Source organism: Sinocyclocheilus rhinocerous, unplaced genomic scaffold, assembly GCF_001515625.1.
Source record: "Sinocyclocheilus rhinocerous isolate Xijiao unplaced genomic scaffold, SAMN03320098_v1.1 scaffold313, whole genome shotgun sequence".
NCBI classification, from domain to species: domain Eukaryota; kingdom Metazoa; phylum Chordata; class Actinopteri; order Cypriniformes; family Cyprinidae; genus Sinocyclocheilus; species Sinocyclocheilus rhinocerous.
This window is the reverse complement of record NW_015627539.1, coordinates 1,109,914-1,128,772: the sequence shown is the minus strand read 5'-3', so window position 1 is coordinate 1,128,772 and position 18,859 is coordinate 1,109,914. Positions and strand designations below refer to the sequence as shown.

Below are 18,859 nucleotides of genomic sequence, written 5' to 3'. Positions count from 1 at the left end.
GGGTCGCAAGAACGTTCTGGGAAAAATGTGTATAGATATGACACTGTTATTTATTTATGTTAATGATTGTTCTAATTATTCTGTATTTTCTTTGTATGCGATTGATATGGAGTAGCAATTTGACAATTTCATGTTAAATAAGTAAATGAAAGATTGCTCTGATCTGTCACATATTAGGAGTTAAACGGATCGCAGTTGATCCGTAATACGTACGGATGAGACCCTACCATTCGGCACACACGTGATTCGCAGATTAATTTGTCAATTTACACGTACAAGCAATTTTAAACCACAAGAAGAAGAAACGAAAGAGATCTCAATTCGTTACTCACGCGCTGTTCTCGCACACAATCAAAGCGCGCACAAGCATAGAGACGTGTTTCAGACAGCGCGGAAATACCGAGTTGTGTATACATACGCATAAAATTAGCTTATGTCAAAAACCCATCACGGCATTGTCATTCTCTGTGCTTTAAATATGTTTTTTCTTATCCGAAAAAATAGTCCGATCTGTGACTCAAAAAAAAACACAATATAATGCGTTGAAGAACCACTATATAATGCTATTATAATACTATATAATAGCCTAATATATATATATATATATATATTAGGCTAAATACCCCCACCCCCAGTCTAGCCGGTCCGTGAGAATATTTTCCAAACGTAACCGGTCCGTGGTGTAAAAAAGGTTGGAGACCCCTGACTTAAGTAAATCATCCATGTATTTAAAGTGTACTTTTTGGGAATTTTCAGTGTGAACACACACACTACTCATACTAATTATACTACAAAACGGCATAGTATAGTGCAGGGGTGGCGAAAGTCGGTCCTGGAGAGCCGCAGTCCTGCTGTCACGAATCCGGTCCGTGGCCTTCTGTCCGATTGCCACTAGAGGTCATTCTACCATTACATTGACTCTCACACTACACAGACTGTTACATGTCACTCCGGACTACAGTTCCCATCATCCATTGCACTTACACAGCTGAATTCACTGATCACACAGCCGTCACTAATCACACGCTCACCTGAGAGCCATTACACACTCTATTTAACACTCTCTCAGTTCCTGTTCAGATCGCCGTGTATTGTTCTGCATTTTCCACTCACCTAGTGTTAGCTGCATTACCGAGCCTAGTGTCTTGTTTTCTTTGTCTTGCCTTGTCTGTTTCCCCGTGTTCTGATCACTGCCTGTGTACCTGGATTATCCCTCGAGTCTCGCCCAATTGGATACTGTTCGCCCCTGCCTGGACCTTTGCCTTGTACCTGGATTATCCCTCTTGCCTTGCCATCAATATACCTGTTTGCCATTTTCTGACCTATGCCTGTTTTTGACCACGTCTCTGTTAATAAAGCCTTGCAGATGGATCCGCACGCTTCCTGTGTTCCCTCCGTAACACCTGCAGAGTTCAGCTCCAACCCTAATCAAACACACCTGAACAAGCTCATCAAGGTTTGAAGGGTTACTAGAAAGCTACAGGCAGGTGAGGTTTTATCAAGTCTGCAGTTCGCCACCCTTGGAATAGTGCATATGTACGTGATTTTGAATGCATCTATTGTAAATATAGCAATTTTTAAAAATGTAATGTAAATTTATAACAATATGCTTTAAATACATTTTGTGTTATAATACCTATATGTATTACACTTTGTGTTATATTACCTTTTATTAAATTACAGAAAAATGGTTAATGCTGTTGTGTAGGGGTGGGCGATATGACCACAATCTTATATCACAATATGTTTTTATTTCACGGTAACTATATAAATCACGATATAGTTGTTTTTAAATAATAATTGTTGCTTTAAATAATGTCTTTATGATATCATAGTTTTTAAAGCCATGGAAATATCATAATTCTTATCACCATTGTCAATATTTAAAAAAAAACAACAACTAATATTAGCCTAAATTTAAAAAAAAACTCGAGCTCATTAAAGACAAGTAGAAAGTCAGCCGTTAAATAAGAATAAAAAATCAAATTACAAGCAATAGGACAAAAAACTACAGTAGAACAAATAAATAATAAATGCTACATTGTATAAGTAATCAAATGTACAAAAACACTGCATATTCTTCACTGTGTGCTATCATGTCAATATGGACCAAAATCTCTGAGGAATGTTTCCAACACCTTGTTGAATCTATGCCACGAAGAATTAAGGCAGTTCTGAAGGCAAAAGGGGGTCCAACCCGGTACTAGCAAGCTGTACCTAATAAAGTGGCCAGTGAGTGTAGACTGCTGTCACTTTAAGAGCTGCCCAGATCCAATTACTGTTACACATGTGTTTTCTTTCTCAGCTGTTTGCTTTCACTTAAGACCTAAATTACTGTGTTTATGAAGATACTTGCAAAGACGGGCATTTTGTGTGTATTTAACCGTTCAAGGCCTATAAAGCTGCAAAAATAACTCTATGAGCACCGTCTTCACGTTCCTCTCTGACAGCGCTCAGAAACAGTCTCTCAGACAGTGCGCGCAAATAGCGAAATGAGTTCTCTTTCGCTGCGGATTGCGTTTTAATGACTTAAAATCACTTGTTTTTAAACTGCAATGCTTAAAATGTGCGAAAACGATATGTTTTTGTGACTACATAGCACAGCAATGTCACGTGAGCATGTACATGCGATAGAGACGATAGTCCAAAATCTCTACTGGTTGACAAATTTCTACCAGTTAATCATGTCTACCAGTACATCGCCCACCCCTAGTGCTGTGTGCTGTTTCTACTAACGGCTGAGGGAGTCACAGCAAATTTGACGTCTTTTTCTCTTCTGACCATCATAATCTCAATTTTTTTTTCTTTTGGAGCAAATGGTAAAATTCTATTTTTTGTAGTTTCCGTTCACTGCTGTATAAGTTTACCAAACTATGACGACTTCTGGATCCGAGAACCCCGAAAATGTGAAAAGCATCCATTTTTGCGCAGCTCTGCAGAAACTGTGTTTGTGTTGTTATAAACACGCTTACTAGATAAAATATGCCTTATATGGCATTTAACCTAATGTTTTTCTTTCGCTTCAATTATTTTATCATTCTATATAAATTTTTGAAGAGCCGCTGACTCCTTTTTCTCAGAAAACGTGGCTCTGATGCATGTTTGTGGATTAGCTGTAAGCCTGTAAAACTGTAATTCCTCCGACTGCAGAGCAAACACACGCAAACATCAGACTATATGGACCATACACACACACACACACACACACACACACAATCAGCGTCTATCTCTGTGTGTTAATTCAAGTAGCTGTTGAGTCACTGACCCCCGTCTCTGTTTAACCCGTGTGAGGTGTGTCTGTTTCTCTTTTCTGTCTCACCTACTTTTGCAGTCGCTCTCTGTCTCTCTCTCTCTCTCTCTCTGTCTCTCTCTCTCTCTCTCTCTCTCTCGCAGTGTGTGCGCTCTGTCTCTCTCTCTTTTTTTCTGTTCCTTCCTTAATCTCTGAGTATTACACGCCTCCCCAGTCTTACTCCCTCCCCCTTTCTCTCTCTCTACCTCTCTCTCTCTCTCTCTCTCTCTGGACTCAGATCTGCTGTGGTTTATTCAGTCGCTCAGTTGTGTCGTGTCGCCGCTCTGTGTGCTTACTGCATGCGCGTGTGTTTGCTCGCCCGGCTGGTATGCGCAGACGGGAAGGAGGCTGCAAATGTATCCTTAGGAGTAGATGCGGTCTCGTGCAGCAGCCCTGTGAGGTGGTTCTGCCCCGCGACGGCTCTGCTAGGACACTTCCTCTGGACCTCCGAGTGCGAGCGCTACTCTTAACAAGTGAGTCTGCTTTCAGGATGTCAACATGCAGCGTTTGAGTGTGTTTATGCAGGTGCGGATCGTCTTAAGGGTTCTTGTTTGTCAGCGAAGTCAAATGATCCGAACGCATGGGTGGGATGGACTGGTTGCTGCTGGACTGACATTGGTGTGATCCGTGTGGGAATTGTGTGGGAAATAAGTGTATTTGGGGATTTGGAGTGTGAGACGTGTCGTCTTTGAAGAGCCAGATGTGTGTTTGTTGTAGTTTGGGGACAAAATGGTCCCCAGACGTGAGCTAAATGTGGCAAAATCTCCCTTTGGGCAGGTTATCGAATGATTTATGAATAAATTGCATTATAATTTTTGAGTCCTAGCATGCAGAAAGTTTCTTTGAGGTAGTCTGTAGTCGGAATTAGGTTTATATGAACAGCTGAAGTGTGCGGTATGTCTTCATTTAGACAGCAAGGTAAGCGTGCGTCTGTGTTTGTGTCAGTGTCATGTCTTGAGCATGCACACTTCCTCCGGTGACGAGGGGAGGGCATGATCAGAAGTTTGCGTTTAGTCTCCGACACACAGAGAGAGAGAGAGAGAGAGAGTGACAGCGGCAGCTCATTATGAATGTCAGGAAACTTCACTTTTATCTTTCCTCTTTCTCTCATTTCACTCGCAGAGCAGAACAATGTTGATATTCCTCAGACATTCTGGCAAGGGTTTGTTCAATACTTAGTATTAAACTACTGGATTTGATTCAGTTTGAACTCTTTAATGTTCTCTATTTATTAAAGCTTTTCTTTTGCCTGTAATTTCAGTGTTGGTTGTGCTAAGTATGAGTGGTAAACTGGAATTACATCAGACGATATATATATATTTTTTTAGTGGTGAAAATATTACACACTATATATTATAATTAACTTAAATGATTTTAGCAAATGGCTGCAATATAACAAAGAGTGAAAAATTTAAGGGGGTCTGAATACTTTCCGTACCCACTGTATATTACACATTATTAACATTATATATATTACACATCTATATATTACACATTATTACACATTATTAACACAGTATATTGACACTATTACCTAAATATTAACTTTATTACACAATATTAACTTATATGTATTAAACATTTAATTAAACATATTTTATACATATTCAAAAACATTTATTATTCACAAAAAAATTTAATATAAAAAAAACATTTAAAATATAAAAATTATTTAAATTTTTTTTGTAATGCATTAATAAAAAATGCATTAACTATTGACAAGATACATACATACATGCTGTTAATTTTATTGCTGTTATATAGCGTAAGTATTTTTGCAAGCTTTGTACTTTTTAAAAAATATTTGGGATTATATTTTTTAAATTTCCCATTGACTTGCATTCATAGAATCTTCAGCATTCCAAATGTATCCAACTGTGATGATGTGATTGCGATATCTATATGCACACTGATTGGTCTTCCTTGCATATATGTAACTCTTTATTGTTGCATGTGTTGTTTTCCATGTGCTGCTGGTCAGATCCTGGATGTGTCTGTGCTGCGTGACATGACAGCAATAAAGCGTCTCTGATGCGGCATTTCATTCACTCTGAATCAAAGACTAACACATACACTTACCTTAAACCAGAACACGTTTGCTGCCTTCCAAATGCTGCTGTTTCCTTCAGGTAATGCTTATCAAGTTTCATTATGTTCGTCTGCTTGAATGACGAGCAGATTGTCCTGCTCCTTCTGGCTATGAACTATAAAGCTGTTGGTGAAAATGAGGGGCTGCGTCTCCTCTTTTTCTCTGTGTTTGTTTGTGTCTAGCACATTTATTGCTGTAACAGGTTTTTAGATGCTCTGTTTTGTCTGTAGTATAAATGGCTTCAATAGCTTGGTTTTTTTTCTAGCTGGTGTTGTCTTTTTGTTTTCTTGGGTATCTATATACAGGGGTGTGTGTGTGTGTGTGTGGTTTTGCTATGTTGCAATGCACCTGAGAAGCTGCTCTGTTAGCGTGAAAGCGCTGAGGAAGGAAGTGTTCGTGCAGAAGAGGTCAGTGTAAAGGATGCCCTTTAAAAGCAGAAAAATTCCTCCACCAACAGTTGGAAAAGTACACGAGATAAAAACGCTCTCGCATGTGACTCATCTTGAGACTGAGACTATTTCTGCGGTGTTGTCTGGTCCTTCATGAGTCGCCTCAGAGCTTCAGCACGGAAAGAAGGAAGGAAGAAAGAAAGACAATACAGCAAAGCAAAAACCCTTACGCTGCAGGTGGTTTGTTATCAAGATTTCACACTGTTGTGAGTGTGTTTCGTTTAAAAGTGCTCTAGGGAAAAGAAAAGCAAGAGAAATATGCTTCTAGAGTAAAGTACAACAGGACTAAAGGCCTTCTGGTGTGAAAGATCTTTTTGAGTTTTGCTATTTGCTTCCAAAACACTTAACAGAAACTAAAACCACTTTCCTAAACACCTACCTGTGTAAATATATCACAGATATAGTGGCCATATCAGTAAAACAAATGCTTGCTAAAGGTCTAAAGGTTGATTTTGATGTTTGATTCATGTTGCTTTTGAGAATCCCTGATCATATATTTAATGATTTTTAGTTTTGTTCAAGGTGATAAAATCAGTAGTTTTTTCAGGAACTGTTGAGTAATAAAAGTATATGGGGTTGAAAGGCGTGAAAAACACACTTTGGCCAAAAACTTACAGCAAAATAATACAAGAGATCTCATAAAATGAGAGGTTATAAAATGCCAGAATGAATTAAATAAACTGAAAAGTGGTTACACACTTGCTGAGGTGGTTGTTTTCACCTTTTGTACTTAAATGTTGCTGTTATTATTATTTTTTTTCTATATTTAAACTATTTGCATATGATGCTGACATGTACTGCCCCAGTATCTAGAATATATATCACTATAGTGTGTATTTAAGGCCTTTTGTCTGGAGCCAAACTTCTTCTACTGTTTTATTTTACTGTGTTCGGTATTCAATTGTAATGTGGTGTTTTGGGTTGTGTTTCTTGTTCATGTTTTCATGTCTTTTATTTTGGAGTTTAATCATGGTCCCTGTTTGTGTCATGCTTCCCTTGCCCTCATGTATTTATGCCATTGGTTCTCTTGTTCATTGTGTCATGTTCTGATTGGTTGTCTAGGTCATGTGTCTTGTTTCCCATTTGTTTGTTCATGTCATGTGACCCTCTTTGTTTGATACAAATAGCCCTCATGTTCCCATTGTGCCTCGTCGTGTATTGATGTTGTAACCTGCTGTCGGTGAGTCTAGTCTGTTCATGCCACGTCAAGTCTGTTCATGCCTCGTCAAGTCAAGTCTGTTCATGTCAAGTCAAGTCTCGGATTATTGTTTGGATGTTTGGATCACCTGTAAATAAACTGCACTTGGGTTCTTCACTACGCTCGCCTTCAGTTGACTGAATCGTTACATAAATAAAAAAAAAATATTTTTTTTTTTTTTTAATTATCCAATTGACTTACAGAAGTCAGGGGATCTAAATGGGACTGCTTGAACAGTTGCAACCAGTTTTATTTAGTTTATTTGGTTTATGTCGAGATATATGCAGACAACTAGTCTCAGTGGTTGCATTAGTTTATCCTTTGTCTCTTCAGTCTCTGAAACCGATTCTGTTGCACGGACAGCGTTTTTTCAGAGTTGCATGACTGATCTTTTTCTCACACTTAGCATACTGTTCAGAGGGTTTTGTGGAGTAATGACGCCTGAGATTGTGTTCCTCAGGCACTGCAATCTTTACAAAAGAGACATAGACCAAGACAAGCTAGAAGAGCATTTGTGAGTGTGTATAAGGCTGATACTTCTGAAGTGTATGTAGAGGATTTAGCTATTATCTCTTGTCTTTGTCAATACTGTGAATTGGCCCATAACCTTTTCAGCACATGTAAAACATCAATAAATCACTACTCACTCACACTGTTTTAACCTCCTGTGTAGTGGCTGGTGACCTTCTTATTTAGCTGAATTGAAATGATGATGAAGCCAAACCAATTCCTGCTCAGGAAAAAGTACTGTTGTTCCCAATTACCCCACATCGCTGTCAGAGCCAAACCGTACGCCGTATATCCCACGTATTTCATCACGTCAAGCACAAGATCCCGTCTTGATCTCTGACAACACTTTGTCTCGGTAAACACCTTACGCGCGCCTTCACGAGGAAATCATTATTTAAAAAAGACAAACATGCAAATGACAGGAACATTTGGTGACATTGCGTGCCACTTATGTTATGTTTTTTTAAACTTGCAATTAAATGTACCACATCAATATATAAAAAAAAACAAAGAGGAAGAAAATATATTCCATTTTTTTTATACATCCACATCATGAAATACATTAAACATTACATGACACCATGGTTTCCCTGACTGTAATTAATAGTTGATAAAAAGCTAATAATTAATTCAGTCATAAAAGTGTAAAATAAAAATAAACTATTTTATATACTATCAAAATTAAACACTTGAACAGTAAATATGGAACTGTTTGTTTACCTGCATGTCGATGTGACCGTTAACCAACATCAGAGAACTTGTTAAATTAGTGAAATATATTAACTTTCTCCGGTATATTTCAAGTGAATGCTGTATGTTTTTGTCAAAGGCAAAGACTGTAAAAAAGGCTTTGGCTGACAAAAATGTTTGGGAATCCCTGCATTACATGAACACACATTAATAAACATGAAAGGAAACTTTTTAATTAACTTCTAATTTAATCTAATTAGAGGCATTTTAAAATGTGATATACTCTTTACAAGTATTTAATTTTTGTAATCTGATTACACAATCCAGATTACATGTAATCAGTTACTACCCAGTTTTGTATATGTATATTTATATGTCCGAACCAAGGGAGAAACAAACGCTCCAGACCAGCCAGGTGTGAAAACGGCACAAAAACTCTCAGCTCCATTTAACTCGTGTATAAATCAGTTCCACAGCATTTCCAAATCAGAGTCTGTTTTGGCTTCCACAGAGTCTTTACAGTGAAGAATGCAGCACAGTAATTAATTTTTGAAAAATGTCCAGGGGTTCCTGTCTTTGTCTTTGTGTGTGTGTGTGTGTGTGTGTTGTAATTACTAATTAAGGCTGCATTGAGGGCTGCATGTCCTTGCTATGACCGGTTCTCTCTCAGTGGAACAAAACCGGAGTGATGAACACATCCAGTCCATATTTATGTCTTGTGTTTTCTCATTATGTTGCTTGACAAAGCAGTTGTGTTTAAGCTGCTGCATCCTTCTGAGACCAGACATTTGTGAACCGTCACTCCTCCTAGAGCTTTCAGTATAGTCTGTCGGCCTCCAATCAGTTACTACCCAGTTTTGTATATGTATATTTATATGTCCGAACCAAGGGAGAAACAAACGCTCCAGACCAGCCAGGTGTGAAAACGGCACAAAAACTCTCAGCTCCATTTAACTCGTGTATAAATCAGTTCCACAGCATTTCCAAATCAGAGTCTGTTTTGGCTTCCACAGAGTCTTTACAGTGAAGAATGCAGCACAGTAATTAATTTTTGAAAAATGTCCAGGGGTTCCTGTCTTTGTCTTTGTGTGTGTGTGTGTGTGTGTGTTGTAATTACTAATTAAGGCTGCATTGAGGGCTTCATGTCCTTGCTATGACCGGTTCTCTCTCAGTGGAACAAAACCGGAGTGATGAACACATCCAGTCCACATTTATGTCTGTGTTTTCTCATTATGTTGCTTGACAAAGCAGTTGTGTTTAAGCTGCTGCATCCTTCTGAGACCAGACATTTGTGAACCGTCACTCCTCCTAGAGCTTTCAGTATAGTCTGTCGGCCTCCGTCAGTGTCTGTCTGTCTGTCATGTCATGCTTTTAAGACAAAACTTTGCTTTTTCTAGTTCCCTTACATCATTTTCCTTTTCTCCATTCTCCATTCCTGTTCCTCTAGCAATCTGTCTCTTGTCCCCTCTGTGTGTTTGTGTGTTTATTGATGGCTTCTTTCCTGCACTGTGTGTTTATTCATGCTCCACTGCCGCTGCTGGATTCATGCATAAACACACAAACATGTTTCCAGGGCAGGAGCAGATGATTACTGTGTGACAGGAATGAAAATATTCACTGCAAACCATCATATCTATCTATCTATCTATCTATCTATATGTCTATCTGTCTATCTGTCTGTCTGTCTGTCTCTTTGTATTGTTCTATCTATCTATCATTCTATCTGGCACTTGTTCCATCCATCCACCCATCCATCCATCCATCCATCCATCATTATATCTGTCTGTATATCATTCTATAGTTTTCTGTTTGTAAAGCATATGAATCTTCAATCACTTCAAACTTTTTTTTTTCTTTTCAGGATTCAAATGTTGTCTTGAACTTTTATTTTGTAGTTAAACATTACACTTATATTATTTAGAATTTCATTTAATTTTGATTCTGCTTCATTACATTCAAAATTCACATTCAATGTCTATATTCCATTTGCTACCTCAATTCAAATTCAGGAATTGATTTGGAATTTAAAAAGCAGCTGTGACTGAAAGTTGCAGTACGGTTTCGATATAGAGACGTCATTAATGAAAAGCGTATGTAAGATGATCTCCGGATGTGTTTATCACATGTTCTACAGTTGGTTGACGTCTGCATTCGTGTCATGACCACATTCTCCTGTGTTTTCTCTTTAGAGCAACTTCTTGGGAAGTAGCAGCTTCTCTGTGGCCGATCTCCTCCAGTCTAAGGACCAGCAGCTTTCTCTCAGCCTGAGGTGAGTTGCATTGTGGGCTGATGGGAGTTTTATCATTGTCTGCATCGCTGACTTCATTGAGGCTGCGCTGTGAGGCTGCGCTGTGGTTTTTATGTGTAAACTTCATTTGCTGGGTTTCGTGCTCATGTGATGAGCTCTCTGGAGGTGGATGATGTCAGGCACACACAGCTGATCAAACAGGACTGAGACTCCAGCAGAAAACAGGCCATCTGCTCCTGTATTTGGCACATATTTAGTTGCCACACAGCTCGATCTGATTGTCCAATGAATGCACAGCTTGAGTTTGCATTGTACGGTAGGGCAGGGTGGCATGACGATTTATAGCATGGTAGATTTATGTTATTTACACATTGAGGAATGTGGAATAAAGTGAAAATGCGGAGCAGGACGTGTCCCAAACTGGTAAAGACATGTAGAGTTTTGTTGTTTTGTTAGGTGTAGAGAACTGCTGTGTCTTAAATGTGGCTCATCCATTGAATTTAAAGTCAAAACTGTCTGTTTTATATGGAAGCTCGTTTGCGCCTAATTGTGACTTTTAATCTCACAATTCAGACTTTTTTTCTCGGAATTATAACTTTTTTTCTCAGAATATATAAAGTTAAAATTGTAAGTCAAAATTACTTTTTGATTTTTAATTCTGTGGCAGAAACAAACAAACAAACAAAACAGAATTCTGAGATGCAAATTCGGAATTGCGAGAAAGGAAGTCAGAATTCTTAGTTTCTGTCTCAATTCTGAGAAAAAATATATACATATGTTTTGTTGAATCTTCCAACAAAAATAACTATATTAATTATAGTTATATAGACAATAAGTGCTGTCAATCGATAAAAAAATTACTAATTAATCGCACTTTTTTTTTCAGAAATGATTTGCTGATAAACACGATTAATCCCACCTAACATTAAAGTTTCCGAAAAATGATCCGATCCGTGGGTCAAAAACCGTAATGTGATCCGAACTGTGAGATTTGTGATCCGTTGAACCACTAGTAGATGTATGTTGATTTTATCAGACGATGCCGCGATTATAAATGAGAGTGACTCCTGGTTAACATGTATTAAAAGGGGTCGTGTTTAGTCACTATTTAGTGTGGTATTTTTTGACAATATTCACTCATCATGACAGTAAAATAGGGCATTCTAAGTCAATATACTGCAGTATTTCCTCTCTCAATCAGTAGAAAATATGGTTAACACACGGTCATGCATGAAAAAAAATACCGCCATGTACCGTGAAACCGGTATAATTTTGAAAAATACTGTGACATAAATTTTTGGTCATACCGCCCAGCACTAGTACAGACGGTGCAGGCAAGACACATTCATATCCATAAGCATCTGCAACATGCCATCAGGACCTTGAGAGAGACCTGAAAACCGACAGCGTTGTTGCCTTGTTGTCGTTCACTAAATGATTCAGTGTTCAAACAGCTGCTTCGGTGCAGTTACTCTGTCCTGTGAACACAGATGCACTGGATCTGCTCCAAAACCTAGTGAGCTGCCTACGTAGACAGCAGTTACCAAACGGCTGTCTTCTAAGTTGGAGTGCTGTTTGGTGGGTTGCTGCCTATGAAGAGTGCCCTCATAAGTCTCCTTGACAGTAAGCATGCAGTAAAAATGAAGAAAGCTTGCTGTGTGGGACTGTGAGTGACAGCCGGAGGGATTCTCTGCACACTGCATCACACATTACAACATTAGTATTAGGGCTGGGCGATATAGCTAAAAAATGTATAAACGATATAATGTTTCATATCGTTCGGTATTGATAATTATTGACATTTTTTATAACCTTTTTTAAAACAAAGAGTAATAGAATTTTTTATTTTTTTTAACCACTGTATTTTTAAATTAACCCAATTTATTGAGACAAACAACAAATATTTTTTGTTTTAGCAATCAAACACAAAATAAAAATTTAACAAATATTTCATTTCTAATGTTTTATTTGCAGATTAAATAGGTTTTAAGGAAACTTTTGTCTTGTCTCCCGAGGCCACAGGAGGGTGCAATGAGCAAAATAATAGCGCATTTAAATTGTTAACTCAAGGAAATAACTGTCTATAAAAACTGTGCATTACGTCTAAATTAACTAATAAAAATCAAATATAATTTCGTAAATTGCATAAACAATTATGAACAAAACAGCATCATGTATTTATGCATTGCTTAATCCAAAGAGCCGAAGTGCCAGCCACACAGATGGCATTTAAAAACATATGCAGTGAAAAGGAATGTTATCGAAGAAGGTGTACCGTCGATAAATATCGATACCGTTTTATCGCCCAGGCCTAATTAGTATTAATATTGATTATCGTTTCTCTTTATTTGGCATATTGCTCATCTTAGGGTGTAGACACTGGCCCTTGCTTCTTGTTGTTTGTTCTGATGCGCTGTCGGTGGCTGGTTGTTCTTCGTGTCTCTCTTGAAGCTCAGAATAGCGTTTCTCTTTGGTGAGGAGCAGCAGAAGTACAAAAGGACTACGCTGTCTCTTGTGTAATGCAGCAAGGCGTACAGTACATGGGGTGCAAAAGTCTGGGAAGCTATTTTGCCATATTGTAAAATGGTATAAGTTGGATTTAAAAATTAAGGTGAATGTCTTTGGTTTGTGTCTCTTCTGCTTTAATTAAAGTTGTACTGGAGCTTCAGCATGCTCTGAGATGTTTCAAAGAGCATCTTGAGCTTCGATGGAAGAATGTAGGACTATCTGTAAGAAGTTTACACCAATTTCAAATCAACTTTAAAAAAAGTTTTATCAAACTTGGTCTTTGTTCAGTAAGTTGCTGCTTTCTTTGTTTTTTTAAGTTTAATTAAATTGGCTGTACAAGTCATTTCAACTTTCAAATTATATTAAACTGACTTAAAAATCGAGTTGAATCTCATATAACTCATATAAAGAGTTTGGTTAAAGTAATGGAAAAACATATGTTGCCATGACTTTATTGATTATACTTACTGATTTTTTTTTTTACAGTGTATGAAGAGTCATGGCTCTCATTTACCTGAGAGTGACCTAGAAATAGTGTAGAATATGAAATATTTGTTTTGTGAGAAATTTTCAGAAATCAAAATCTTTATTTCTATTTAAATGCTACAACAACTCTTACATAATTTATGTGGACCCCCATATATTGTATTTGTTTATGCATTGCTTTTGGTGCTATTCAAGAGAATTTGTATTCTGTCATCATTAATATATTTGAATATTTCGTAATAAATCCAACAAAATATTGCGTACTCGTAGCCAATAATTTATTGTCATTTTTATGTTCTCATTATAATTTTATAAATATTGTTATATTATATATTCTTATTCAATGCATAACTGCAAGTTACATTTATAATGGAATATTTTATATTTTATTTTGATTTAGCTTTATTTTAAGGTGTCCTTGTTACAGTGTAATTATACATTTAGGTATTATTTAGTATTATTTAATAAATAGTATTATTTATTATTTAGTAATATTTGTTAACTACATGTACTGTATGGTTAGGGTTAAGATTAGGGTATGGCTTAGGGTTACTTGCATGTAATTATACATATTTTATTGTTATTATAATAGTAAGTACATGTAACATGTATAACAAGGACACCGTAATATAAATCGTTACCTTGTTTTTTTGTACCATTTCATTTGCATCATTTGCAGTGTAGAAATGACTCATTTCTGATGGTTCATGGTGTAGAAATGACTCATTTTCTGAAATGCATTTGCAATATATTTCTTGTATGGGAAAAATACTTTCAGAAAGTTTCTGCTGAAAAAGTCGTTGGCACTCTTGAGCTCTCTATCTTCGATTGTTGATAATCAGCAGCACTCTCTGTTGCTGTCTATGCGGTAAAGAAGATTCTCAGTTGTTTTTGTTGTGCACACAATAGGAAAGCAGTGTGTGTTTGCGACTCTATTGCTCGACCCGGCCGAGACCTTTCACACATTTGTCAGCTCTGCTGCGCTGTGTTTCAGGAAGTCTTGTCTTTCCTCTCTTCGTCCCCTCGCAGGTCACCTTTTCATTTCTGGCTTATCTCTTCCTCTCTCTATATCATGACACATTCAGTTATTTATAGATCCTTATCCAAGCCAGTCTTAGATGCAATAAACAGCGGCCTGCACTGGAGATCTTTGAGTCTTGAATTCAATCACTTTACAGTCCGAGTATCGATTGGGAGGGAGTTTATGGGTAGAGACGTGCCGTGCCCATGGCGAATGAAATCTAGCGTCCTCTAAATGTTAGCAGCTCGCTCTTACTCCAAATCACATTTCTTCTTCACTAAATGAAAGTTTCATCATATGTGAGATCAGGGTGTAAGATTACTGATTTTTTTTTTTTTTTTCTGTACCTGGTAAATTTTTCTGACCATAATTATGAATTATTTGCATTATTTTGTAGTAGTATTACAGTTGTATAGTTGTCTTTCTGATGATCCAAAGCATCCAGAGTTCATCCAGCTTCTATTTTTGATTCACCTGCAAATAAATTGTGAACATTTTTGCACCATTCATCAATATTTAAAACTGTCTATGAAATTGTATCATATCAACAAATATATGTGCAATTATTTAACATTTTTTTCGCATTATATATTTATAGTAAAAATATTTGCTTGTCATTTGCAGCATGAAAAAATAAATGGATTGGTTTCACTTTGAAGCCGTTTTCACTCAGAAATTGCTATTTATTTTTTTACAAGGACATGACAAATAACACATTAAATTAAATGTGAATTTTTAAGTAAAAAGTTGTTTATTTTTTTATTTATTATTTTTTTTTGTAAAATGTGCTTTAATAATCTTAACCCCACAAATCACAAAATCATGAAGACCCATTAAAATGTTGTTCTTCGTGTCTTTGTTTTGGTGATTAAATTGTTATTTGGCTAGTGACATTTACTTTATTTACCTGTTTATATAAATATAAATTATAAATTATATGTATATATGTATATATGTATAAAAAAAATTTTTTTTGATGATGATGAATTGCTAATTATTTTAGTATTTTTTATGGTTGCATATAATTATTAAATCTTTTTTAGACCTCTTGAATATTGACACTTAACAGCATGAATGTAGCATCACACAAAAGAGTCATTTCATGTGAGCATGGATGATTTTTCAAAAGTACCAGTCATTCTTTTATGAATAAATCTTTTTTAATAAAGGAAAAAATGGCTGAGTGCAGCTTTAATTTTGGACCCTGTGTGGAGTTGATTAAAAGTACATGGAGAACATTCAGAGGAGGAAGCCTTCTGGTGCACAAGTAGTGCTTTTCAAATGCATGAACTGAACTTAGTGATTGGCTACATCATGCTAGTTATGTTGCTATTGACAAGCCCAGTGATGGACGACCAGGAAGGCAGTTTATCTGATCTCATCCCACGATGCTTTGCTCACCTCGCATAACCCCGTCCCTTTCGCTCTAAACTGTTGAGATAAATGAGTAGCGTTAACTCTCATCTTAGCGGCACTTAAGCGAGCATTACCTCAGCACGGCTTTGCTCACACAATCATCAGGAAGGAAGTGTGCTTTGATGAATGTGTGTCTTTGGAAGTTCGTTCAGGTTGCCAGAGAATTTCAGGAGAACGTGTTTAGAAGCATCTGGGGGCTCATTTATAAAGCGCATGTGTGATCAGAATAATTTAGTACGGTCGTATTTCAATTACGCGTCCCATAAACACCTTGTTTTGAGTACCTGCTGCAAGTGAATATTCATGCATATCAGTGAGACGCACAAGATCTCCGCCAGCTGGAAGATGTCAGGCGCGAGACAATCATTTACAGCCCTTATGAAACCAACATAAATCAGTATACAGCTGAATGAAGCACGTGTTTGAAGGCTTACTGGCCTGCATTTCCTGATTCATCCTTTATCCTCTCATCTGCTGTTGTTGAAATGGATGATTCGATTAAATTAGCCTGCTAAAATGCGGAGTAATAAATGCAGAGAGCAAACAGAACACAGTAGAGGGAGGAAAGCGTTGATGTCTTAGTTTGTTCTGGATTTATTAGCGTGTTACAGAAGCTGAACCTCTGTTTGGAATAAATGTCTAACAGGAATATGGACTGTGATTGGAAAAAAAAACAGTGCATTTAATCATTCATTAACATTAAATTGAACTTTTTTGCATACATTTTACCTCTGCAGTGAATGGGTGCCGTCAGAATGAGAGTCCAAACAGCTGATAAAAACACAAGTAACCCACATCACTCCAGTCCATCCATTAATGTCAGGTGAAGCTGAAAGCTGTGTTTTTGTAAGAAACAAATCTATAATTAAGACATTTTTAACTTCAAATTGTTGCTTCCGGCTAAAATATGACTCCATAATTCATACTAACACTTGTGATCTCGTCTGAATCAGCAGAGAAATATGCACAGATCAAGCACCGTTTACAAGACAGCTCTGAACACATATGTTGGTGGTTGGTGGATTTTGATGTGAGAGGAAAGCAGAGGATGGACTTTTTCACTGAAGGAAGCATTATTATGGATTCTGAACACATATTTTAACCATATTTTAACCAGCAGTGGTTTAAATTTAAAATGCCTTAATAATGGATTTGTTTCTTATAAGCATGCAGCTTTTCACTTCACTAGATATTAACTGATGGACTGGAGTGGTGTGGATTACTTGTGGATTATTGTGGTGTTTTTATCAGCTGTTTGGACTCTCCTTCTGACGGCACCCATTCACTGCAGATGATCCATTGGTGAGCAAGTGATGCATTGCTACATTTCTCCAAACCGGTTCCTATGAAGAAACAAACTCATCTACATCTCGGGTGGCCTGAGGGTGAGTACATTTTCTGCAAATTAGTAATACTTAAAAAAAAACAAAAAAAGAAGTAAGTATTAGTAAATGCACTGTGGACTTACAAAAAAACAATGAACAATTATTATTACCTAACATTAACAAAGATGAATAAATGTTGTTACCAATAAACTGTTGAGCTATTTTTGCCTCTTTGCTTTGAGCACTGCCGTTTCCTCAGGAAATGCACATCTTATTTCAATCTTGGCATTTTTTGTGCATTTTAGAAAGAACTGAATGCATAATTCAGTCATCCTAAACTCTAACTGGTTAAGGGTCTGAACACTTTAGCAAGCAAGTGTATGTATTTTTGTGCTCCATATACTGAGAATAATCTGAGAATGGCTTTGCCTCGGCTTCTGCTAGTCTGCCTATCACAGCACTGCAGCATCACACACACACACACACACACACACACACACACACTTAAGGCCAGGCTTATTGCCTCGGTGATGGAAAAGCCATCAAGTATCTGATCCAGTGAAATACAGAGCCCAGCAGAAAAAGGGATAGGTGCGGCTGTGCTGGAGAAATACTGACGCGTCACACTTTACACGCGCTTCTGATGCTGCAGTCTGTGTGTGTGTGTGTGTGTGTGGTTTAGTATGGCTTTCTCATCTCCCTCCCTGGTTTATCTGCTGCTAGTCACCACTTGTTCCACACTGCAAGCACACAAGCGTTCGCTCTGGAAGGAATATCCATGCTTGGCCGTTGCTCTGGCTGGGTTTGATGCAGAGTTCAGCCCGTAGCAGAAGTGTTGAGTTTTGTGGTGTGTTATCTGACACTCGCATATGTTACTGGCTGGATGGTTTGGTTTTCCGGCTTGCCTTGACCTCAGTGTCATTAGTGCTGGTTTGCATGCTGCATGCCTCGGGATGGAACTGTCTGGAGCTGTAATGCATGGACACGTTCACATCTGCAGCTCAGCTGGAGACTCTCATGCTTTCTGGACCGTGTCTCGTCTCTTGTTCTAGCTGTGGCTGTAAAAAACCTTCATGTTTCAGAAACTACACGGGCAGCATTTAAAGTCATCATAGGCACGATCCTGATACCAAAATATAGGCAGCATAATTATTTTTTGCATTAATTATTTTGGTAGACAGCATAATTATGGCTTTTCTTTTGCTAAAATCTAAAGCAGTATTGCTTGTATCTTTTGCAGAGAAGACTGCAGATGAATCCATCCAGGATGTTGGACAAAAAGAAATATTGACTACAAATGCACTTTATATTTAATTAATTGCGTAAATAAAATGCAGTAATTAATTAAATGGTTAATAAATAATCATAATAATAATTTAAATAAAATGTAAAATAAAATACAAAATTACATAAAATAAAATAAAATAGCATTTGGATTAATATTTGACCTTTTTTAGTATTAATTCTTTCTTTCTTTCTTTCTTTCTTTCTTTTTTACTTTTGTTACTTGCAACATACCATTTAAATAAAATATTAAATAAAATATTATTAAATTTGGATTAATATTTGATAGATTTTTTAAATCTTCTTTCTTTCTTTCTTTCTTTCTTTCTTTCTTTCTTTTAGTCAC

At 37.0% G+C, this 18,859-nt stretch overlaps 1 protein-coding gene across 1 annotated transcript in view; it reads left to right on the top strand.

Moving 5' to 3' along the window:
• LOC107730018 (type II inositol 3,4-bisphosphate 4-phosphatase-like) overlaps positions 1-18,859 on the top strand; it is a 133,333-nt gene that overhangs the window by 4,295 nt on the left and 110,179 nt on the right. Inside the window, exon 2 of the mRNA XM_016540769.1 lies at positions 10,415-10,494. Within this exon, the coding sequence (XP_016396255.1) occupies positions 10,415-10,494 (80 nt within the window). The remainder of the gene's footprint in view (positions 1-10,414; positions 10,495-18,859) is intronic.